The sequence below is a fragment of the Oncorhynchus masou genome, chromosome 23 (genome assembly GCF_036934945.1).
Source record: "Oncorhynchus masou masou isolate Uvic2021 chromosome 23, UVic_Omas_1.1, whole genome shotgun sequence".
In the NCBI taxonomy this organism is placed as follows: Eukaryota; Metazoa; Chordata; class Actinopteri; order Salmoniformes; family Salmonidae; genus Oncorhynchus; species Oncorhynchus masou.
This window is the reverse complement of record NC_088234.1, coordinates 32,294,585-32,320,061: the sequence shown is the minus strand read 5'-3', so window position 1 is coordinate 32,320,061 and position 25,477 is coordinate 32,294,585. Positions and strand designations below refer to the sequence as shown.

General features: G+C 41.6%; 1 protein-coding gene across 4 annotated transcripts in view; it reads left to right on the top strand.

Annotated features, from left to right (window-relative positions):
- The window catches only part of LOC135510754 (sodium/potassium/calcium exchanger 2-like), a 204,823-nt gene that overhangs the window by 75,099 nt on the left and 104,247 nt on the right, over nucleotides 1-25,477 (top strand). For 3 of the 4 annotated variants that reach the window (XM_064931932.1, XM_064931931.1, XM_064931928.1), the window contains exons 3-4: nucleotides 2,049-2,090; nucleotides 9,090-9,198. In XM_064931932.1, coding sequence (XP_064788004.1) covers nucleotides 2,049-2,090; nucleotides 9,090-9,198 — 151 coding nt within the window. The remainder of the gene's footprint in view (nucleotides 1-2,048; nucleotides 2,091-9,089; nucleotides 9,199-25,477) is intronic. The other variant, XM_064931930.1, reaches the window with a different exon arrangement.

The following is a 25,477-nucleotide window of genomic DNA, read 5'->3' as shown; positions in this document are numbered from 1 at the left end:
AGCAAAGTACAGAGAGATCCTCGATGAAAACCTGCTCCAGAGAGCTCAGGACCAAAGACTGGCGCGAAGATTCAACTTCCAACAGGACAACGACCCTAAGCACACAGCCAAGACATTGCAGGGGTGGCTTCGGGACAAGTCTCTGAATGTCCTTGAGTGGCCCAGCCAGAGCTCGGACTTGAACCCAATCGAACATCTCTGGAGAAATCTGAAAATAAATGTATAGCGATGCTCCCCATCCAACCTGACAGAGCTTGAGAGGATCTGCAGAGAAGAATGGGAGAAACTCCCCAAATACAGGTGTGTCAAGCTTGTAGCGTCATACCCAAGAAGACTCAAGGCTTTAATCGCTGCCGATGGTGCTTCAACAAAGTACTGAGTAAAGGGTCTGAATACTTATGTAAATGTAATATTTCTGTATTTAAAAAAAAAAGTAATTTGCTAACATTTCTAAAAACCGGTTTTTGCTTTGTCATTATACGGTTTAGTGTGTAGATTGATGAGGAAACAAACTATTTAATTCATTTTAGAATAAGGCTGTAACATAACAATATGTGAAAAAAGTTAAGGGGTCTTAATACTTTCTGAATGCACTGTATATCTGAATTTGTATCAATACTTTTGGTCCCCTAAAATGGGGAACTATGTACAAGAAGTTATGTAATTTCTAAATGGTTCACCAGATATGGATGAAAATACCCTCCAAATTAAAGCTGACAGTCTGCATTTTAACTTCATCGTCATTATATCATTTAATGTCCAAAGTGCGAGAGTACAGAGCCAAAACAACAACAAAAATGGTCACTGTCCCAGTTCTTTTGGAGCCATCGTACATCCCCTGGTCATGTCAAAGGTCGGTTCTATTTTAATAGCTTGTATTACAGAATTCTAGGCTTAACTTAACCTAGTAGAGGATTGGAATCTAGAAACCCGAGAGTCTGTTATGGGTTTACCCACCAAATTATGGCAGCCAAGTTGTGCATTACTGTATGGCACTAATCAGGCTCAATGGTGAAGTACTGAAGGTGCATAAGGATGGAGGAATTCAGATATGACGTCTAGGGCTGGGAATTAAGGGACCTCACAATATGATTTTTATCACAATTCTTAGTTACTGATATGATATGTATTGCGATTCTCACAATTTTCACGATTCTATATGTATTGCGGTTCAATACAGCAATTTTATTGCAATTTCATGTTCCAAACATTTTGCTCACTGTATCGATTTTAATAAATCAGCCCAATCCACTATTTTTTTCAAATTGTCGTTGTCTGCTGCAGAGATGCTTGAGAAGTTTGTTTTGATAAGTCTTGGGAATAAAAGTGATGACAACATGTTGGCTCACTATTTAAAACAAAGATGTAGAACTAGCTATAGAATGAAAAATACCAGTTTTGGAGCAGGTACAGCCGATTAGCGCTAGCTAACTCTACTTAGCATAAAATAAAGTACAAAATATGTACTGTATATTTTTTTACAGATAGATACTTGGAGTCAAAGTATCGATATAATATCGGCCAAAATAATATTGCAGTATGTAACTATCGATTTTAATAAATCAGCACAATCTACCTTTTTTTTTTAATGCCGCCGTCTTGGAGCTAGAATTGGGATCATGTATGCTAAACAATGCTGATACAAAAAAAGCATATCGAAGAGCAATAACTTAGCAAATGAGGCAACCATGGTGAGTACATGGGAGCGGCCATCTTCATGCATGTCCGCCATTACTATAACCCCTTTTTTCCCCATTGATTTGTCCTTAGCTTGAGTGGTTTTCCATGTGGCTGATACATCTCAAGAGTCTGCTGAGAAACACGTTTTTTAATCAGGAGCCTATCTTGGTCAGCTATATAATGACTGATATACAGTAGACACAGCATTGCAGTGGTGTCGGTCTCTTGAATCCATTCTCGTCAAATCATCATCACTATGACACTGATGTCTCTCTACTGTCTTCATCTGCCTGTCTCTGGATTGTAAGGCATGCTTCACATCTATGTGCTCTTTTTCTTTCTCCCTCTCTCTTTTCTTCGATGTGAAGGCTGTGAGTCCCGGGGCACCAGAGGATGAGAGCAAGCTGTCGGTAGGTCCTGTCTGGTTTGTCTATGTTTATGTCTGTGTTTATATGGCTAGTCTAACTTCTTTCTCTCCTTCCATACTGTACTCAAGAACCATGCGTTCTCTGTTTTATGGGTCCAACCTGCCTGTAGTATCTGTCTTAAAACTTTTTTATTGAACCTTTATTTAACTAGGCAAGTCAGTTAAGAACAAATTCTTATTTACAATGACGGCCTACCTTGGCCAAACCCAGACAACACTGGGACAATTGTGCGCTGGCCAATAGGACTCCCAATCACGGCCGGATGTGACACAGCCTGGATTCAAACCAGGGACTGTAGTGACGCCTTTAGCACCGAGATGCAATGCCTTAGACCACTGCTCCACTTGGGTCTGTCTTTGCAATTCAAATATTACTCTCTCAGTACATCACTAGTGCTACTGTGAGTTATTATACAATGATGCCTACAGTTTCAAACACTTGAAGACCAGTTAATATATCCAAAATGCTAAAACAAAGTTTTTGATCAGAGAGTGTTTTGCTAAAAGTCCTTCATAACCAATATAGGCAACTATGAAATATTTACTTTACATTTTGTCCAAAAAGACCCCAAAACTGTTTTGAACAGCAAAAGAACAAGTCTCAGCGGATTCCACTAAGCTGCATACTTATGGCCTTTCACAGCGCAGACAGTCTTGTGCGTCCCAACCCGCACACAACCATATGGCCTTGAGAATTAGCAGCTGACACCTCCAGATTGGGCCGAAGCATCACCACAGGCCAGCCAAAGCGGGCACACTCAAAACAGCTGACGCCTATGACGGTGGCCGATATCCCACATATCTCAAGATCAGCTCAAACCACCAGAGTAACCTTGGCAAGGCTATTTGGGCTATTTTGGCGATATCATGATGACCACTTTAGCTGTAATCGGTTGCTTTAACCTATGGAGTGGTGCATTCTGTCTGATACCCCTGGCCTTGTGCCTGTTTCAGCATTAGCTGCTATTGAATTAAGCTTACATTTATCATGAAAGCTTGTGGCTTTCATGCAAAGGATGAACGGTGAATCATATGCAACAGAGTCTCATTAAAGATTATGCTATTGGGCACAGTAGACCTGTCAGAAAGGGCTTTGATTGCTGTGTTGGAGGTGGAACTGCGTTAGAGCTGTCAAATACACAAGCGGCTCCTGACAATATACTGTACCTAAAGCGGACATTGCCATTGGCTACATTAACAGAAATCCCATGAAGACTTGTTGACGAAATGTGTTTTTCTAGCCACAGTTACAATCCATTTTTCACATTGGAATTTTACAAACATTCACATTAATTGTGTGTTTGGTGTAGGCTTACCTTGTCCTGACAGTTTTAATAGCCGTGTAATTCTCTCTCAGAAAAGTTGAGAATTCCCTGTCAAGTAGAGAGACAAGGAAGCCCAGCTGGCTTAGCTAGCCTAGTTAGCCTGCAGCTTCAAACGGAGGACGCTAACACATGTATTCAACGCTACAGGAGCTGTGCTTAATTTACTTTATTCTGGGGAAATGTGGACCTCCCATACTTTCAATATAGCAATTGTTTGCTTGCAGAGGACTACAGGGTCAAAGTGGCTACTCTGAGCAAACAAGTAGCAGACTTACACAAGCTACTGGGGAATCCACGGCCACCTACATTTTCTTTCTCTTCTACCTCAGTAGCCGAACGTCGCTCTGGGCTGGTAGAAGTGTCGATGCCGTGTCGGCTCTCCATAGCCGACTGGCTGGCACTCTGCAGGGATCCCTCCCCAAAGGAGTCTTCCCCTTACCTAGAGAATGGAGTTAGTAGGATGCTCCTGAATGACTTGGTGGATGTTCCTGTTCTCAATCCTACCAACCAGCCATGGAGATATGTCACTTGCCGTGGAAGTTGAAAACAGCATCCTCTGGCAACGGGGGCCTACTTGTCGAAGTTACGCCCGGACTGGACTCTAGACTGGAGTCTAGAAACAGCTTCGCTGCCCTGGATCCAGAGGTTCTGGCGCCTTCTTCCCTGGGGGCTTCTGATATGAGATCGGATCCGGAGGTACCTGCGCCGTGTGTTCTGTCTCCCTCTCCTGTGGCTTCTACCTCCGGTTCAGATCCTCAGAGCTCCCCCTCATCAGACCGTGAGACTGTCTAATACTCAATCTCATTCATTATCCACAATGTATACTACAGCTGGCTCGGGACCATCGGGTCCCACCGCCCTTCAGTCCTCGAGAGGTTTGCGAAAGAATGGCCGGACCTCGTCGGCCATTGCACTAGCTGTCGTCATCGGCAGCTCTATGGTAAGAAACATCTCAGTTCCTGGGGCAAAAACCCTTTGCTATCCTGGAGCAAAACAAGGCTGCTTCCAACCATTCTGCGACAGCTACCGGGAGCTGACACAGTCATAGTCTATGTGGAGTCAAACGACATTAGGAGGGCTAACTCGGAACTGCTGAAAATGTATTTTAAAGTAAGGCTAGCTCTGAAAAATTCCCAAAAGCTGGTAATTATTTCAAGGTCTGGTACCAACGTTGGGCCGTGTGTGTGAAAGATTTAGCAGGCTACTAGCATTACACACCTGGCCTAAAGTTTGCTGTAGCTCTGTTGGAATATCTTTTATAGATAACTTTGACACCTTTTGGAAACAGAAGATGCTCTACATGAATGACAGAGTCCATCCAAATTATCTTCACTCCTAGACTCTGTCTACACATTTCAAGGCTGCGTTGAGACAATGACTTATCAATGACTCAACCCCAGGTTAGATAATCCCTACCATTGTAATAGTGAGTTGTAGTAATGCTGCAAAAAATGTACATAATCCCAGGTGTGTTGGCAGTCACAATGAAAGTAACTTTTATGTCCCTCTAACTCCCCTGAATGCCTCTGTCAATCCTATAGCTATTGTATACAGTAATCATGTGTCTATGAACCAGCATTATATTGTTAGCACTGAGGTGGTGTGCCCTAGTAGGAAGTCCACTGTGTGAAGCTCACCCTGAACTATCAGCTCAAACATACAGTAAATAATAATAAGCTTCCTAGTTAAGCAATATAAAAAATCTAGCATTCCAGAAAAGTGATAAAAATAGACTACATTAACATATATAGCCTAAGTGACAAGGTTCATGAAATCAATAACTTGCTAGTAACAGATGACATTCATATTCTGACTTTCTGAAACTCACTTAGATTTACATTTAATGATACAGTGGTAGCAATACATGGCTTTAACATCTACAGAACAGACAGAAACGGCAATGCGGTGTTGCAGCCTATATACAGAGACAGATTCCTGTAAAGCTTAGAGAGCATCTCATGTTAAATATTATTGAAGTAATATGGCTACAGGTTCATTAGCCTCACCATTCTTGAGGGAAGCTGCTATAGACCATCAAGTGCTAAAAGTCAGTTTCCGGATAATATGTATGAAATGCATGTGATTTTCAACAAAGAGGTATATTTTCTGGGTGACCTTAATATTGACTGGCTTTCATCAAGCTGCCCACTCATTAAAAAGCTTCAATCTGTAACCAGTGCCTGAAACTTGATTCAGGTTATCAGTCAACCAACCAGGGTATTTACAAACAACACAGGAATTAAATTAAATCATGTATTGATTACATCTTTACTAATGTTGCAGAAATCTGCTTTAAAGCTGTATCCAAATCCATCGGATGTAGTGATCACAATATAGTAGCCATATCTAGGGAAACCAAAGTTCCAAAAGCTGGACCTAATATAATATATATACAAGGTCATACAATACATTTTGTAATGATTCCTATATTGAGGATATAAAGAATATTTGCAGGTCTGTTGTGTGTAATGAGGAGCAACCAGATGCTGCACTTGATACATTTATGAAACTGCTTGTTCCAGTTACTAATAAGCATGCACCCATTAAGAAAATGACTGTAAAAACAGTTAAATCCCCATGGATTGATGAGGAATTAAAGAGAGGGATGAGGCAAAAAGAATGGCAAATAAGTGTGGCTGCACGACCGATTGGTAAATGTTCTGCAAATTGAGAATTCATGTGACTAAACTGAATAAAAATAATACACTATACTGTGAAACAAAGATAAAATATATAAAGACTGATAGTAATAAGCTTTGGAGTTTGCAAAAAGGCAAACTCAGCTCCATCATGCCGACACTACACATCCAAGTATAACTGTCCCAATTATTAAAGACCAGCATTGTAATTTTGATTTTCGAAAAGTAAGTGTGGAAGAGATGAAACATTATTGTTGTCTATCAATAATGACAAGCCACCTGGGTCTGACAACTTGAATGGAAAATTACTGCGGAAAATAGCGGACAATATTGCCACTCCTATTTGCTATATCTTCAAACTAAGCCTACAGTTGAAGTCGGAAGTTGACATACACCTTAGCCAAATACATTTAAACTCAGTTTTTCACAACTCCTGACATTTAATCCTTTTAAAAATGTCTTGTCTAAGGTCAGTTAGAATCACCACTTTATTTTAAGAATGTGAAATGTCAGAATAATAGTAGAGAGAATGATTTATTTCAGATTTTATTTCTTTCATCACATTCCCAGTGGGTCAGAAGTTTACATACACTCAATTAGTATTTGGTAGTATTGCCTTTAAATTGTTTAACTTGGGCCAAACGCATCGACTAGCGTTCCTCAAGCTTCCCACAATAAATTGGGTGAATTTTGGCCCCTACCTCCTGACAGAGCTGGTGTAACTGTGTCAGGTTTGTAGGCCTCCTGGCTTGCACACGCTTTTTCAGTTCTGCCCGAAAATTGTCAATAGGAATGAGGTCAGGGCTTTGTGATGGCCACTCCAATACCTTGACTTTGATGTCCTTAGGCCATTGTGCCACAACTTTGGAAGTATGCTTGGGGTCATTGTCCATTTGGAAGTCCCTTCCTGACTGATGTCTTGAGATGTTGCTTCAATGTATCCATATAATTTTCCTACCTCATGATGCCATCTATTTTGAGAAGTACACCAGTCCCTCCTGCAGCAAAGCACCCCCACAACATGATGCTGCCACCCCCGTGCTTCACGGTTGGGATGTTCTTCGGCTTGCAAGCCTCCCCTTTTTCCTCCAAACATAACAATGGACATTATGGACAAACAGTTCTATTTTTGTTTCAGCAGACCAGAGGACATTTCTCCAAAAAGTGTGGTCTTTGTCCCCATGTGCAGTTGCAAACCGTAGTCCGACTTTTTTTGCTCTGGTTTCGGTGCATGGGCTTCTTCCTTGCTGAGCGGCCTTTCAGGTTTTGTCATTATAGGACTGGTTTTACTGTGGCCATATTTCCTCCAGCTTCTTCACAAGGCCCTGGGATTGATTTGCACTTTTCACACTTAAGTAAGTTAATCTTTAGGAGACAGAACGTGAGCGGTATGACGGCTGCATGGTCCCATGGTGCTTATACTTGTGTACTATTGGTTGTACAGATGAACCTTCAGGAGTTTGGAAATTGCTCCCATGAACCAGACTTGTGGAGGTCTACACATTTCTTCTGGGGTCAAGGCTGATTTCTTTTGGTTTTTCCCATGATTTAAAGTAAAGTGGCACTGAGTTTGAAGCTAGGCCTTGAAATACATCCACAGGTGCACCTCCAATTGACTCAAATGATGCCAAGTAGCCTATCACAACCTACTAAAGCCATGACATAATATTTTGGAATTTTCCAAGCTGTTTAAAGGCACAGTCAACTTGTGTATGTAAACTTGTATGTAAACTTCTGACCCACTTGAATTGTGACACAATGAATTATAAGTGAAATAATCTGTCTGTAAACAATTGTTGGAAAAATGAGTTGTGTAATTCACAAAGTAGATATCCTAACCGACTTGCCAAAACTATAGTTTGAACAAGAAATTTGTGGAGTGGTTGAAAAATGACTTTTAATGACTCCAACCTAAGTGTATGTAAACTTCCGACTTCAACTGTACGTAAATTGTGTGCCCTCAGACCGAAAGGGAAGCAAAAGTCATTCCTCTACTCAAGAATAGCAAGGCCCCCTTTACTGGCTCAAATAGCAAACCAATTCAGCCTGTTACCAACCCTTTGTAAGCTTTTGGATAAAATGTTGTTTGACCAGATACAATGCTATTTTACATTAAAAGAATTGACAGACTATATGCATGCTTATAGTGGAGGATATTTAACACAAATGACTGGCTGAGGTTTGGTTGAGAGTCTGGGAGAAATTGGCTGAGAGAAATGGATTATAAAATGATTGTGGGAGCTGTTTTGTTAGACTTCAGTATGGCTTTTGACATTATCGATCATAGTCTGCTGATGGCAAAACATATGTGTTATGGATTTACACCCCCTGCTATATTGTGGATAAAGAGTTACCTGTCTAACAGAACACAGATGGTATTCTTCAATGGAAGCCTCTCCAACACAATCAAGGTAGAATCAGGAATTCCCCAGTGCAGCTGTCTAGACCCCTTACACTTTTCAATCTTTAGTAATGACATGTCACTGGCTCTAAGTAAATCCGGTGTGTCTATGTATGCGGATTACTCAACACTGTACATGTCAGCTAATACAGTGAGTGAAATCACTGCAATACTTAAAAGGGGGCTAGTTTTAGAATGGGTGGCAATAAATAAGTTAGTCCTAAGTATTTCTATAATTAAAAGCCTTGTATTTGGGACAAATCATTCACTAAACCCTGAACCTCAACTAAATATTGTAATAAATAATGTGGAAATTGAGCAAGTTGAGGTGACGAAACTGCTTGGAATAACCCTGGATTGTAAACTGTCATAGTCAAAACATGTTGATGCAACAGTAGCTAAAATGGGAAGAAGTCTGTCTATAATAAAGCTATATTCTGCCTTCTAAACAACAAGGCATGTCCTAGTTTTGTCACACCTGGAATACTGTCCAGTCATGTGACCAGGTACCACAAGCCTTTGTCCTTCAGGTATTTCCTTAGGGGAACAGCCAAGGACTTGAAAGGATTGTGTAATGGTGCCATTGTTTGTTTGACAGCGTTGACCTCCTTTTGCAGGCTAGGCCACGGCTCCAGAGAGGTGGCAGCTCAGCCTCCCTGCACAACAGCCTGATGAGAAACAGCATCTTTCAGCTTATGATCCACACACTGGACCCACTCAGTGAAGGTAAGAAGTTATCCAACATACACAACACTGTTTCTCTATTCTTGTCTTGCTACTAATGTTTACACAAAGTGACATGGTATGCCTTGTTTTTATCTTTGCCTGGTTCCACTTCCAAACAATACCAGAAAGTTAACGGGTGTTCATAATCCCGGTCCTCTTTAGGTTAACCCAGGACTTTCTGTCACTCGACCAACGCTCAATGGAGAGAGGTTGAGTTGTTGCACATACGTTTTTGCAATAAATGGATTCTAATAGAACCATGTTCTTCATGGCCCTTTGATAAATAAATATAGAACACACCGTAAAACCTATATTCCGATACTGTGAAATGAATATGTCTTCATTCTACCATAAATGTAGCACTATCCACTACTATCCCTCTCAGAGCAGTACAGTAGTATAATGTACTTCAAGTCACTTGCTGCTCTGACTTACAGTATAGCTCTTAGAGCTGTAAATAACATTCCCAGGTTAAAACCTGTTGCTTGGGCCCTATACTTTATATTGTAATTTATTGTAGCAGAATATTGCTTGTTATTTCAGACCAGGGCTCTGTGAACATATACAGTACCCCATAGGAGCCTAGTGAGGGGAGGATAGTTCATAATAATGGCTGGAATAGAGTGAATGGAATGGTATCAAACACATGGAAAGAACAGAAAGGCCCACACACTGTACATCCCCCTAATTACCACATTTCAAATCAAATCAAAGTTTATTTGTCACGTGCGCCGAATACAGCAGGTGTAGACCTTACAGTGAAATGCTTACTTACAGACTCTAACCAACAGTGCAATTTCAACAAACAAAAAAGTATTAAGTGAACAATACCTAAGTAAAGAAATAAAAACAACAGTAAAAAAGACAGTGAAAAATAACAGTAGTGTGGCTGTATACAGTAGCTGTCACATTCTGACCTTTATTTCCTTTGTTTTGTATTTATTTAGTATGGTCAGGGCGTGAGTTGGGTGGGCAGTGTATGTTTGATTTTCTGATTTGGGATTTCTATTTTTCGGCCTAGTATGGTTCTCAATCAGAGGCAGGTGTCATTAGTTGTCTCTGATTGAGAATCATACTTAGGTAGCCTGGGTTGCACTGTTTGTTTGTGGGTGATTGTCTATGTTGATGGCTTGTTTCAGCGCAGCTTGCATTAGCTTCACGGTTGTAATTTTGTTTTTTTTGTATAGTGTTTCTGTGTTCAGTTCTTTCTTTAATTAAAACATTCAACATGAACACATATCACGCCGCATTTTGGTCCTCCGATCCTTCTCGCCTCTCCTCTTCAGATGAAGAGGAGGACGACCGTGACAGTAGCGAGGCTATATACAGGCACCGGTTAGTCAGGCTGATTGAGGTAGTATGTACATGTAGATATGGTTAAAGTGACTATGCGTATATGATAAACAGAGAGTAGCAGTAGCGTAAAAGAGGGGCTGGCGGGTGGTAGGTGGCGGGACACAATGCAGATAGCCCGGTTAGCCAATGTGCACTGGTTGGTTGGGCTAATTGAGATAGTATGTACATGAATGTATAGTTAAAGTGACTATGCATACATGATCAACAGAGAGTAGCAGCAGCGTAAAATAGGGGTTGGGGGGGCACACAATGCAAATAGTCCGGGTAGCCATTTGATTGCCTGTTCAGGAGTCTTATGGCTTGGGGGTAAAAACTGTTGAGGAGCCTTTTTGTCCTAGACTTGGCACTCTAGCACTGCTTGGCATGCAGTAGTAGAGAGAACAGTCTATGACTGGGGTCTTTTTTTTGGGCCTTCCTCTGACACCACCTGATGTAGAGGTCCTGAATGGCAGGCAGGTTAGCGCCAGTGATGTACTGAGCCATACGCACTACCTTCTGTAACGCCTTGCAATCGGAGGCCGAGCAGTTGCCGTAACAGGCAGTGCTGCAACCAGTATGCTCTCGATGTTGCAGCTGTAGAACCTTTTGAAGATCTGAGGACCCATGCCAAATCTTTTTAGTATCCTGAGGGGGAAAAGGCTTTGTCGTGCCCTCTTCGCAACTGTCTTGGTGTGTTTGGACCATTCTAGTTTGTTGGTGATTTGGACACCAAGGAACTTGAAGCTCTCAACCTGCTCCACTACAGTCCCATCGATGAGAATGGGGGACATGCTCGGACCTCCTTTTCCTGTAGTCCACAATCATCTCCTTAGTCTTGGTTACATTGAGGGATAGGTTGTTATTCTGCCACCACCAAGCCAGGTCTCTGACCTCCTCCCTATAGACTGTCTCGTCGTTGTCGGTGATCAGGCTTACCACTGTTGTGTTCTCTACAAACTTAATGATGGTGTTGGAGTCGTGCCTGGCCATGCAGTCGTGGGTGAACATGGAGAACAGGAGGGGACTGAGCACGCATCCCTGACGGGCTCCAGTGTTGAGGATCAGCGTGGCAGATGTGTTGCTACCTACCCTCATCACCTGGGGGCAGCCTGTCAGGAAGTCCAGGATCCAGTTGCAGAGGAAGGTGTTTTGTCCCAGGATCCTTAGCTTAGTGATGAGCTTTGAGGGTACTATGGTGTTGAACGCTGAGCTGTAGTCATTCTCACATAGGTGTTCCTTTTGTCCTGGTGTGAAAGGGCAGTGTGGAGTGCAATAGAGATTGCATCATCTCTGGATCTGTTTGGGCGGTATGCAAATTGGAGTGGGTCTATAGTTTCTGGGATAATGGTGTTGATGTGAGCCATGACCAGCCTTTCAAAGCACTTCATGGCTATGGACGTGAATGCTTACAGGTCTGTAGTCATTTAGGCAGGTTGCCTCTGTGTACTTGGGCACAGGGACTATAGTGGTCTGCTTGAAACATGTTGGTATTACAGACTCAATCAGGGACAGGTTGAAAATGTCATTGAAGACACCTGCCAGTTGGTCAGCACATGTCCGGAACACAGGTCCTGGTAATCCTTCTGGCCCCACAGTCTTGTGAATGGGTTAGGCGTGCCACTAGCTCCCCACCTCGACATCATCCGGTGAAATTGCAGAGCGCGAAATTCAAAATACAAAAATCTTAATATTAAACATTCATGAAAATACAAGTGTCTTACATCATTTTAAAGCTTAACTTCTTGTTAATCCAACCTCTTTGTCAGATTCAAAAAAGGCTTTAGTGGCAAAAGCATACCATGTTATTATCTGAGCACAGCTCCCCACATACACCAACATTAAAATAATTTTCCAAACCATGATAGGCGTCACAAAAGTCAGAAATAGCGATAAAATAAATCAATTACCTTTGAAGATCTTCCTCTGTTTGCAATCCCAAGGGTCCCAGATACACAACAAATGGTTGTTTTGTTCGATAGTCCTTCTTTATATCTTTAAGTCAGTTTATTTGGCGCGTTTGGTTCAGTAATCCACCCGTTCCACTCGTTCAACATGTAGACAAAGGAATCCCAAAGTTACCAATAATCTTCGCCCAAACAAGTCAATCGACATTTCTAATCAATCCTCAGGTACCCTAATATGTAAATAAATGATACAGTTTAATATGGAATGTAGTATGTTCAATACCGGAAATAAATAATGAAGTGTGTGCCCTCATCCACGCGCGCTACAAGACTACAGTCCAAATGAGAGCCACCTTGAAAAACTACAACTACTAACTCATTTTTCAAAAAACAAGCCTGAAACATTTTCTAAAAACTGTTGACATCTAGTGGAAGCCATAGGAACTGCAATCTGGGAGGAATTCCTTTGAATATCCCATGGACAAGCAGTTGAATGGGCTATGACCTCAACAAAAAAATAATTTTGGATGGATTCTCCTCTGGTTTTTGCCTGCCATATCAGGTCTGCTAATACTCACAGACATTATATTAACAGTTTTAGAAACCTCAGAGTGTTTCCCATACAATGCTACCAATTATATGCATATCCTAGCCTGAGTAACAGGCAGTTTACTTTGGGCACGTCAGTCATCCGAACTTCCGAATACTGCCCCCTTGCCTTAAGAAGTTTTAAAGGTCTTACTCACGTTGGCTACAGAGTGTGATCACACAGACATCCGGAAGAGCTGATGCTCTCATGCAAGCCTCAGTGTTGCTTGCCTCGAAGCGAGCAAACAAGTGATTGAGCTCGTCAGGTAGGCTCGTGTCACTGGGAAGCTGGCGGCTGTGCTTCCCTTTGTAGTCCACAATCCACAGGTCACCATTTGTCAGGTCAACCATTTGTTGGGTGTGTTTAATACCATACTATTCCATTCCATTCATCCCATTCTAGCCATTACAATGAGCCCATTCTCCAATTTAAGGTGCCACGAACCACTCACTGACAGTGAGTCATGGTGTCTACCAGTCTCCCTGCTCTGTTTTTTTCTTGTGTCACTGAGCTCACTAAAAACTGTGGGCACCTCAATTCCCCCATGTGAGGTCTTAATTTCCATCTCATATCTAAAGGGGAGGATGAAGTCACTGAGCTCACTAAAAACTGTGGGCACCTCAATTCCCCCATGTGAGATGAGGTCTTAATTTCCATCTCATATCTGAAGGGGAGGATGAAGTCACTGAGCTCACTAAAAACTGTGGGCACCTCAATTCCCCCATGTGAGATGAGGTCTTAATTTCCATCTCATATCTGAAGGGGAGGATGGAGTCACTAAGCTCACTAAAAACTGTGGGCACCTCAATTCCCCCATGTGAGATGAGGTCTTCATTTCCATCTTATATCTGAAGGGGAGGATGAAGTCAAATAATACACCTGCTGTTTTAGCCGTTTGTAATTTAATTTCGCAAATTATAAGTCCTTAGGCATTCCCTGCTTAAGATTGGTCCTGACCATGGACTAGGTTGAAGTTATTCTCCTATCACTACTGTCTATCTTCAAAACAATGTGACATCAGTCATGAAAAAATGTGGTGCTTGTGAGCTCAAGTAAATTCCAGATCCTGTTCAAATGAAGACTCTATCAATATTATTTTATTTGCTTGAGCTATGCCTCTGGTCTGAAATCCAGTGTCACCTCTCTAAGGACATAATAGGATAAATATAGCTACAGTGCCTTCAGAAAGTATTCATGCCCTTGACCTATTCCATATTTTGTTGTGTTACAGCCTGAATTCAAAATGGATTAAAACTTTTTATGGGTATGTGGGATGCTATCGTCCCACCTGGCCAACATCCGGTGAAATTGCAGAGCGCCAAATTCAAAAACAGAAATACTCATAATAAAATTAATAATGCATACAAGTGTTATACATCGGCATAACTTGTTAATCCAACCGCGGTGTCAGATTTCAAAAAGGCGTTACGGCGAAAGCATACCATGCGATTATCTGAGGACAGCGCCCAGCACACAAAACATTAAACAGTTACCAGCCAAGTGTTGGAGTTACAAAAGTCAGAAATAGCGATACAATTAATCACTTACCTTTGATGATCTTCATATGGTTGCACTCACAAGACTCCCAGTTTCACAATAAATGTTTGTTTTGTTCGGTAAAGTCCCTCTTTATATCCAAAAACCTCTGTTTTGTTGGCGCGTTTTGTTCAGTAATCCAATGGCTCAAAGGCAGTCACAACAGGCAGACGAAAAATCCAATTAGTATCCATAAAGTTCGTAGAAACATGTTAAACGATATTTATAATCAATCCTCAGGTTGTTTTTAGTCATAATGATCGATAATATTTCAACCGGACAATAGCTTCGTCAATATGAAAGAAAAACAAGAAAGGCGTGCTCTTGGTCGTGCGCAGCAAACATGTCTGGGGACTTTCCACTGTCCACTTACTCAGAGTGGTCTTACTCCCTAATTTTTCAGAATACAAGCCTGAAACAATTTCTAAAGACTGTTGACATCTGGTGGAAGCCATATGAAGTGTAATTTGAGTCCTAAGTCATGGTATACTCTATAGGCAGTCAATGGAAAACTACAAACGTAAAAAAATCCCACTTCCTGGATGGATTTTTCTCAGGTGTTCGCCTGACATATCAGTTCTGTTGTACTCACAGATATTATTTTAACAGTTTTAGAAACTGTCGAGTGTTTTCTTTCCAAGTCTACCAATTATATGACAAATTTTTCAGTTTTTGATTTGTTAAAAAAGTTTGAAATATCCAATAAATGTCGTTCCACTTCATGATTGTGTCCCACTTGTTGTTGATTCTTCACAAAACAATACGGTTTTATATCTTTATGTTTGAAGCCTGAAATGTGGCAAAAGGTCGCAAAGTTCAAGGGGGCCAAATACTTTCGCAAGGCACTGTATTTTTAATTTCCCAATGATGGAGACCACCGTTCTCTTGGAAACTTCCAACACTCCAGAAATTGTTTAATACCATTCCCCAATTCAATCTCAGAGATATATGGATAGTTCCTTTCTGCTCTGACATGCACCGTCAACTGTGGGACCTTTTATAGACAGGTGTGTTTCTGTCTAAAATGTCATGTCTAAACAATTGAATTGGCCACAAGTTGTAGTGACGTCTCAAGGATGATCAATGGAAATTGGATGCATCCGAGTTCAATTTGGAGTGGCATAGCAAAAGCGTGTAATAGCTACATAAATTACACTTCTGTATTTCATTTTTTTTATAATAAAATGTTTTCACTTTGTCATTGTGTTGATGGGTGAGAAAATATATTTTTTAAATACATTTTGAATTCAGGCTGTTACACAGCAAAATGTGGAATAAGTCAAGGTATATGAATAGTTTCTTAAGGCACTGTATGTCATGGTGGGAGTCCATATAATGGGACTTTCACAAACACTATTAGCCCACAGATATGTGTAATGCTTTTATCCTAATAAATGGCTGCTAAGGGAAACATCTTAAATGTAATGTGAGCTCAGTGTAATATCGGGAATCTAGTGAAGGAGAGCGCTGATTTATTTTAGTCCAAGTTGAAAACCTATTAGCTATTTACAGAGAAATTATAAATGGCATTGCGTCAGGGCTGAATATGCTAATTCAGTGAGGAGGTATAGTGTCATTACAATCTTATCCCGTCAAGGGAGTAGGGTGAAAATATCACCCAATTTTGCAATGCAAATAGAAAGGCAAGGAACTTGATGTTACCCTGAATGATTTGCATTCCAAAGGATTCTCCATATTAAAGCATAGATGAAGGAGATTTTTGAAGTTCAGAGAAACATAGCAGCCATGTTTTTATATGTGGGATGAATGTAGTTGAACATTTCCAATTTTTTTTCTTAATTAAGTGAGTGCCGAAGAAATGTTTGAAATGTAGGTGTGAAGAAATATTGTCAATAGTTGAAAGTAGTAAATGACTAGTGTTGTTGACCTGTAAAATGGTCTGCTGTTCTGAGGACTGGTTGTGTAGTTAATTGTACTGGGAGTTGTAGTTGGACGGGAATGATTTCATCTTTTGCAGTCTTCACTTACCTGGAAGCTGAGCCTTCAATTAAACGATTCAAAAATAATATTAATAAATTGTGCCCTGGCTGACTGCTAAGTGACTATTACAATGCATGACCTCCTAGTCACACTCCTAGATGCCCCATTACCCCATTACCCACCATTATTTACATTTAGTCGTTACATCTGGCTGATAAATTTCTAAATCACAGTCTGGTCTGGGAATATAAAATGTGTGAGGATGTAGTGTGGTGTAGAAATAAATGCAATCATCCAACCTTCTCCCTCTTGCAGTTTGTTTAGCAGCCAATTGTATGTGGTTCTCAAATAGATTTCAAATATTTACCACCTGGTGGTGAAATCATTTTTGTACCATGTGACTTTTAATTAAGGGATTTGAAACATTGTGTAGTTCCTTTAAAAGATAACAACATTCCATTAAGATTATAAATTATTCTGACCAGTCTCAGAGTCAGTGTTTCCATATTCTATACATGGAAAGATCCTGACTATGTAAAGCAGCCTTTATTACTAAACTAAATCAATTCAAAGTTCATTCGTCATATACACAGGATACATCAGGGTATAAACAGTGCAATTAAATGCTTACTTGAGAGCTACCTCTCAACAGTGTAGTGAAATATAGTAAAAATAAAACAACAATAAGGCAATAAGTGGTAAACACATATTAAAAAGTATAAAAGTCGTAGTAAAATTAGCAGCAGTAGAGCATTAAGATGTGGTGGGAAATATACACTGAGTATACCAAACATTATGAACACCTTACTAATATTGAGTTGCACCCTGACCTTTTGCCCTCAGAACAGCCTCAATTCGTTGATGCATGTACTCTACAAGGTGTCGAAAGAGTTCCACAGGAATGCTGGCCCATGTTGATACCAATACTTCCCATAATTGTGTCAATTTGGCTGGTTGTCCTTTGTGTGGTGGACCATTCTTGATACACATTCTTTAAAAACGCAGCAAAATTGCAGTTTGTGACACAAACCAGTGCACCTGGCACCTATTACCATATCCCATTCACTTAAATATTTTGTCTTGCTCGTTCATCCTCTGAATGGATGAACGAGACTTCAAGATCCTTCTTTAACCTGTGTCCTCCCATTCATCTACACTGATTTAAGTGGCATCAATAAGGCAGGTAGCCTAGTGTTTATAATGTTGGGCCAGTGACCGAAAGGTTGCTGGATCAAATCCCCAAGCTGACAAGGTAAAAATCTGTAATTCTGCCTCTGAACAAAGCAGTTAACCCACTGTTTCCCGGTAACTGACTTGCCCAGTTAAAAAAATAAAAATAAGGGATCATAGCTGCGGCTCCCCATTGCGGGACTCCTGAGTGTTGCAGCGGTCTAACACGGAACCCAAACCGGCTGCACAAGTGCGCTATCATGCATACATTTATTTTGTACCCTACACCAAACACGATCATGAGACGCAGGTTAAAACATCAAAACAAACTCTGAACCAATGACATTAATTTGGGGACAGGTCGAAAAGCATTAAACATGTATGGCAATGTAGCTAGTTAGCTTGCACTTGCTAGCTAATTTGTCCTATTTAGCTAGCTTGCTGTTGCTAGCTAATACGTCCTGGGATATAAACATTGAGTTGTTATTTTACCTGAAATGTACAAGGTCCTCTACTCCGACAATTAAACGTTAACGGGATCGGGATAGATATGACAACAGCCAGTGAAAGTGCAGAGCGCCAAATTCAAACAACAGAAAACACATAATTAAAATTCCTCAAACATACAAGTATCTTAAACCATTTTAACGGTAATCTTGTTGTTAATCCCACCAAAGTGTCCGATTTCAAATAGGTCTTACAGCGAAAGCACCACAAATAATTATTATGTTAGGTCACCGCCAAGTCACAGAAAAATTCAGCCATTTTTCCAGCCAAAGAGAGGAGTCACAAAAAGCACAAATAGAGATAAAATGAATCAGTTACTTTTGATGATCTTCATCAGATGACACTCATAGGACTTCATGTTACACAATACTTTTATGTTTTGTTTGATAAAGTTCATATTTATATAAAAAAATCTCAGTATACATTGGCGCGTCATGTTCAGTAGTTCCATAAACATCCAGTGATTTTGCAGAGAGCCACATCAATTTACAAAAATACTCATTATAAATGTTGATTAAAATACAAGTGCATTATGAATGGAAATATAGATAAACTTTTCCTTAATGCAACCGCTGTGTCCAATTTGTAAGTCGCTCTGGATAAGAGCGTCTGCTAAATGACTTAAATGTAATGTAAATGTGTCAGATTTCAAAAAAGCTTTATGGAAAAAGCAAACCATGCAATAATCTGAGAACGGCGCTCAGATAAAATACATATATCCGCAATGTTGGAGTCAACAGAAGTCAGAAATAACATTATAAATTTTCACTTACCTTTGATCATATTCATCAGCATGCACTCCCAGGAATCCCAGTTCCACAATAAATGTTTGATTTGTTCGATACTGTCCATCATTTATGTCCAAATAGCTAACGTAAACTCACCCCATTCCGTCCAAATGTGCGCAACCGCAACATTCAGACGAGGCTTCAATGAAAACTAATGGGACTGGGGTGTGAACTACGTTCCTATTCAAGCGTTGATCGACATGGTAATGGCTCTATAGTATTGGAGAAAAGTTGAAAAAACAGACCCTCCGTTACATCGTGACGTGTTATGTCGTAACGTACAGCACGCATAAAGCAACTATTTCCATTTTACAATCTCTCTCCACCAGGTGTAGCACTTCGCTCATCCTTTAAAAACAAGAAATGGACAGTGACTGGGTAAGGGAGGATACCAAGTCATTTTTTGCATCTTCATTGCATGTGATCATCATTCTCAAAGCCGCTGTTTACTTCTAAGATCACTTTAGCACCGCCCTAAAAACCCGATTCAAATTCGACACAAACCTTCAAATAGGTATGTAATGACACATTAAATACACTCTTTATAGTGTTTTATTTACATTTTAGAGGGGATAAGGTGATAGGTTGGACAGATCGATTGAAAAAAAGCAATTTTCCCACACAACATCTCTCCTTCTCACTATCACGCATTAGTTTCGCTTCCCCACCTGCCATTTTTTAAATGACAATTTTTGTGGCGCTAAAATAAGGGCAATTGTACGGACCAAGGCAATGTACGAGTTTACATTACTTTTGTTAGCGCGTTTGGTAAACAAATGAAAACTCACGAAGCGTGTTCCATAGTTGCAAACTACATGTCAAAATGTTCCGTTACCGTCCGTAGAAACATGTCAAACAATGTTTTTCAATAAGGTTCCAACCGGAGAATTCCTTTGTCTTCAGAAAAGCAAAGGAGCGCAAGCTACCTCTCATGTGAAATGCGCGTGACCAGCGGGTGACTGCGGCAGACCTCTGACTCATTCCCCTCTCATTCAGCCCCCCTTCATAGTAGAAGCCTCAAACAAGTTTCTAAAGACAGTTGACATCTAGTGGAAGCCTTAGGAAGTGCAACATTACCAATATCCCACCATGTATTCAATAGGGTCTGAGTAGAAAATCGACCAACCTCAGATTTCCTACTTCCTGTTTGGATTTCTTCTCAGGTTTTTGCCTGCCATTTGAGTTCTGTTATACTCACAGACATCATTCAAACAGTTTTAGAAACTTCAGTGTTTCCTATCCAAATAGATTAATAATATGCATATATTAGCAACTGGAACTGAGGAGCAGGCAGTTTACTCTGGGCACCTCTGGGCACCTTATTCATCCAAGCTACTCAATACTGCCCCCAGCCATAAGAAGTTTAATCCACACATAAAACGGCCAACTGAATCATTTCGAGTCATCTCTCCTCCTTCCAGGATTTTTCATTTTTGAACTTATATGGTGATTGGCATCTAACGTTACACTTTCATAGTATTACCACGACAGCCGGCAACACAGTTAGTCTTTCAATCACCCACGTGGGTATAACCAATGAGGAGATGGCACATGGGTACCTGCTTCTATAAACCAATGGGGAGATGGGAGAGGCAGGACTTGCAGCGTGATATGCATCAGAAATAGAAAGGAGTTCTAGTTTAGCCCTTGGCATCGCAGATGCTCGTTGGCGCGCGCGAGCAGTGTGGGTGCAATAATTGAATAACATGGATTTCTAAATGTATTTTGCGACGCTCGAGCACGCGACTTGTCCGGTCTGGTCAGCATGTAAGGCTATGCATGTCAGTGCTAGAGGTGTCACTACATACCCTGGTTTGATTCCAGGCTGTATCACAACCGGCTGTGATTGGGAGTACCATAGGGCGGCGCACAATTGGCCCAGTGTTGTCCGGCTTAGGGGTAGGCTGTCATTGTAAATAATATTATTTTCTTAACTGACTTGCCAAGTTATATCAAGGTCAAATAAAATAAATAGCTTTCACCTTCCATGCCATTTCAACCAAAAAATGTAATGTGATGGTGCCGAATCAACTTGGAAAACTGATTGGATTTCACCCAACTTTTAATCTAAATCCAATATCATGTTGAAATTCTTTTTGGATTTCATGTTGAGTTCACGTGAAAACTAGAACTGGTCTATAATAGTATGACGGTTGACAAAGTGAGCAGTACAATAAATAGTAATAAAGTAAAGTAATAAATAGCAGCAGTGATTGTAGTGAGTGTGTGTGTGTGTGTGTGTGATAGATTGCGTTTGAGTGTGTGTATGGATTGGGTGTGTAGAGAGTCAGTGCAAATCAGGCATTTTTTGAGAAACAGAACCAGGAACGAAAGTGATTTTTCCAGTTCCACAAGAAAACAACGAAGAGAATATGCAAAGCCCTTACTCTGTCACTCAGAAACCTCTTCCAGCATCTGCCTGCCAGCTGAACATCTTTGCAACTGTGTGTGATTACGCTACCTGCCCCACTGAAGCATAGGCTACAGTAATCTACTGATGTAACAAGCGATGTTCACTCTAGGACTGCTGCGCAGAAGAAATGTGATGCCTCGCAGAGACATCTTCACTGAGTTTGCGGGGGGGGTTCTGTTCAGAATGAAACGATTAGAAAATAAGTTTGGTTCCAAAACCTAGTGCAAATAATCTCTGAACCTCATGTTTGTGCTGGTGGACAGCTAAGGACGCTATTTAACAGTCTTATGGCCTTGAGGTAGAAGCTGTCTGAGACCAGATGCTCTGCTACCGTCTGCCCACACTGGATAGGGCAAGCAGAAGCATCAGTCAGACAGAGCCAAAGTATCTTGTCCTTAAGCCTCACCATCCCTTGCAGGCTTTTAGACCTTAAGTGGCTCAGTGGTGTTATATAAAGCCGGCAGTGTTCATAAATATCTCATAGAGACTTGTAAATGTAAGTGGAATGATGCTGTCTAGTCTCACAAGACACATCCCACTGGGCACTGACGTCAATTTAATTTAAATGACGTGGAAACAATGTTTATTCAACCAGTGTGTGCCCAGTGGGATAGGAGCTTGTATTGAAATGCAAAGAAAACCTTCCATTGGTTGGTATTCATTTACCATGGTGCAAGACAGAGGGGTAGTGCGAATGGCCCAGTACATCACTGGGGTCAAGCTTCCTGCCATCCAGGACTTCAAAACCAGGCAATGTCAGAGGAAGGCCCTAAAAATTGTCAAAGACTCCAGCAACCCTAGTCATATACTGTTCTCTCTGCTACCACATGGCAAGCTGTACCGGAGTGCCAAGTCTAGGTCCAAGCGGCTTCTAAACAGCTTCTACCCCCAAGCCATAAGACTCCTGAACATCTAGTCAAATGGCTATCCAGACTATTTGCATTGCCCCCCCCTTCTCCACACTACTGCCACTCTGTTGTCATCTATGGAGTCACTAATAACGCTACCAACATGTACATACTACTCCAACTAACCGGTGCCCCCGCACATTGACTCTGTACAGGCACCCCCTGTATATATTGTTATTTTTTACTGCTGCTCTTTAATTACTTGTTACTTTTATCTCTTTTTTATCTCTTTTTTACTTCACCTTTATTTAACCAGGTAGGCTAGTTGAGAACAAGTTCTCATTTGCAACTGCAACCTGGCCAAGATAAAGCATTGTGTGCAGTGTGAACAGACAACAACACATAGTTACACATGGAGTAAACAATAAACAATAAACAAGTCAATAACATAGTAGAAAAAAAAATCTATATACATTGTGTGCAAAAGGCCTGAGGAATAATTACAATTTAGCAGATTAACACTGGAGTGATAAATGATCATATGAACATGTGCAGGTAGAGATACTGGTGTGCAAAAGAGCAGAAAAGTAAATATAATAAAAACAGTATGGGGGTGAGGTAGGTAAATTGGGTGGGCTATATACCGATGGACTATGTACAGCTGCAGCGATCGGTAAGCTGCTCAGATAGCAGATGTTTAAAGTTGGTGAATGAAATTAAAGTCCAACTTCAGCAATTTTTGCAATTCGTTCCAGTCACAGGCAGCAGAGAACTGGAAGGAAAGGCGGCCAAATGAGGTTTTGGCTTTAGGGATGATCAGTGAGATCCACCTGCTGGAGTGCGTGCTATGGGTGGGTGTTGCCATTGTGACCAGTGAACTGAGATAAGACGGAGCTTTACCTAGCATAGGCTTGTAGATGACCTGGAGCCAATGGGTCTGGCGTTGAATATGTAGCGAGGGCCAGCCGACTAGAGCATACAGGTCGCAGTGGTGGGTGGTATAAGGTGCTTTAGTAACAAAACGGATGGCACTGTGATAAACTGCATCCAGTTTGCTGAGTAGAGTATTGGAAGCTATTTTGTAGATGACATCGCCGAAGTCGAGGATCGGTAGGATAGTCAGTTTTACTAGGGTAAGTTTGGCGGCGTGAGTGAAGGAGGCTTTGTTGGGAAATAGAAAGCCAACTCTCGATTTGATTTTGGATTGGAGATGTTTGATATGAGTCTGGAAGGAGAGTTTGCAGTCTAGCCAGACACCTAGGTACATATTCTAGTACATATTCTAGGTACATATTCTAGGTCGGAACCATCCAGGGTGGTGATGCTAGTCGGGCATGCGGGTGCATGCAGCGAACGGTTGAAAAGCATGCATGTGGTTTTACTAGCGTTTAAGAGCAGTTGGAGGCCACGGAAGGAGTGTTGTATGGCATTGAAGCTCGTTTGGAGGTTAGATAACACAGTGTCCAAGGAAGGGCCAGAAGTATACAGAATGGTGTCGTCTGCGTAGAGGTGGATCAGGGAATCGCCGGCAACAAGAGCAACATCATTGATATATACAGAGAAAAGAGTCGGCCCGAGATTTGAACCCTGTGGTACCCCCATAGAGACTGCCAGAGGACCGGACAACATGCCCTTCAATTTGACACACTAAACTCTGTCTGCAAAGTAGTTGGTGAACCAGGCAAGGCAGTTATTAGAAAAACCGAGGCTACCGATAAGTCTGCCGATAAGAATATGATGATTGACAGAGCCGAAAGCCTTGGCCAGGTCGATGAAGACGGCTGCACAGTACTGTCTTTTATCGTTATGATATCGTTTAGTACCTTGAGCGTGGCTGAGGTGCACCCGTGACCGGCTCGGAAACCGGATTGCACAGCGGAGAAGGTACGGTGGGATTCGAGATGGTCAGTGATCTGTTTGTTGACTTGGCCTTCGAAGACCTTAGATAGGCAGGGCAGGATGGATATAGGGTCCAGGGTGCAGTTTGGGTCCAGGATGTCTCCTCCTTTGAAGACGGGGATGACCGCGGCAGCTTTCCAATCCTTGGGGATTTCAGATGATTTGAAGGAGAGGTTGAACAGGCTGGTAATAGGGGTTGCGACAATGGCGGCGGACAGTTTCAGAAATAGAGGGTCCAGATTGTCAGGCCCAGCTGATTTGTATGAGTCTATGTTTTGCTGCTCTTTCAGAACATCTGCTATCTGGATTTGGGTAAAGGAGAAGCTAGGGAGGCTTGGGCGAGTAGCTGCAGGGTGGGCGGAGCTGTTGGCCGAGGTTGGAGTAGCCAGGAGGAAGGCATGGTCAGCCGTTGAGGAATGCTTGTTGAAGTTTTCGATTATCATGGATTTATCGGTGGTGACCATGTTACCGAGACTCAGTGTAGTGGACAGCTGGGAGGAGGTGCTCTTGTTCTCCATGGACTTCACTGTGTCCCAGAACCTTTTGGAGTTAGAGCTACAGGATGCAAATTTCTGCTTGAAAAAGCTGGCCTTTGCTTTCCTGACTGACTGCGTGTATTGGTTCCTGACTTCCCTGAACAGTTGCGTATCGTGGGGACTATTCAATGCTATTGCAGTCCGCCACAGGATGTTTTTGTGCTGGTCGAGGGCAGTCAGGTCTGGAGTGAACCAAGGGCTATATCTGTTCTTAGTTCTACATTTTTTAAACGGAGCAAGCTTATCTAAGATCGTGAGGAAGTTACTTTTAAAGAATGACCAGGCATCCTCAACTGACCGGATGAGGTCAATATCCTTCCAGAATACCCAGGCCAGGTCGATTAGAAAGGCCTGCTCGCAAAGTGTTTTAGGGAGCGTTTGACAGTGATGAGCGGTGGTCGTTTGACCGCGGACCCGTAGCGGATACAGGCAATGAGGCAGTGACCGCTGAGATCCTGATTGAAGACAGCAGAGGTGTATTTGGAGGGCAAGCTGGTCAGAATAATGTCTATTAGGGTGCCCATGTTTAGGGTTTTACCTGGTGGGTTCCTCGATGATTTGTGTGAGATTGAGGGCATCTAGCTTAGATTGTAGCACTGCCGGGGTGTTAAGCATATCCCAGTTTAGGTCACCTAACAGAACAAACACTGAAGCTAGATTGGGGACGATCATTTCACAGATGGTGTTCAGGGCACAGCTGGGAGCTGAGGGGGGTCGGTAGCAGGCGGCAACAGTGAGAGACTTATTTATGGAGAGATTCATTTTTAAAATTAGAAGTTCGAACTGTTTGGGAATAGACCTGGAAAGTATGAC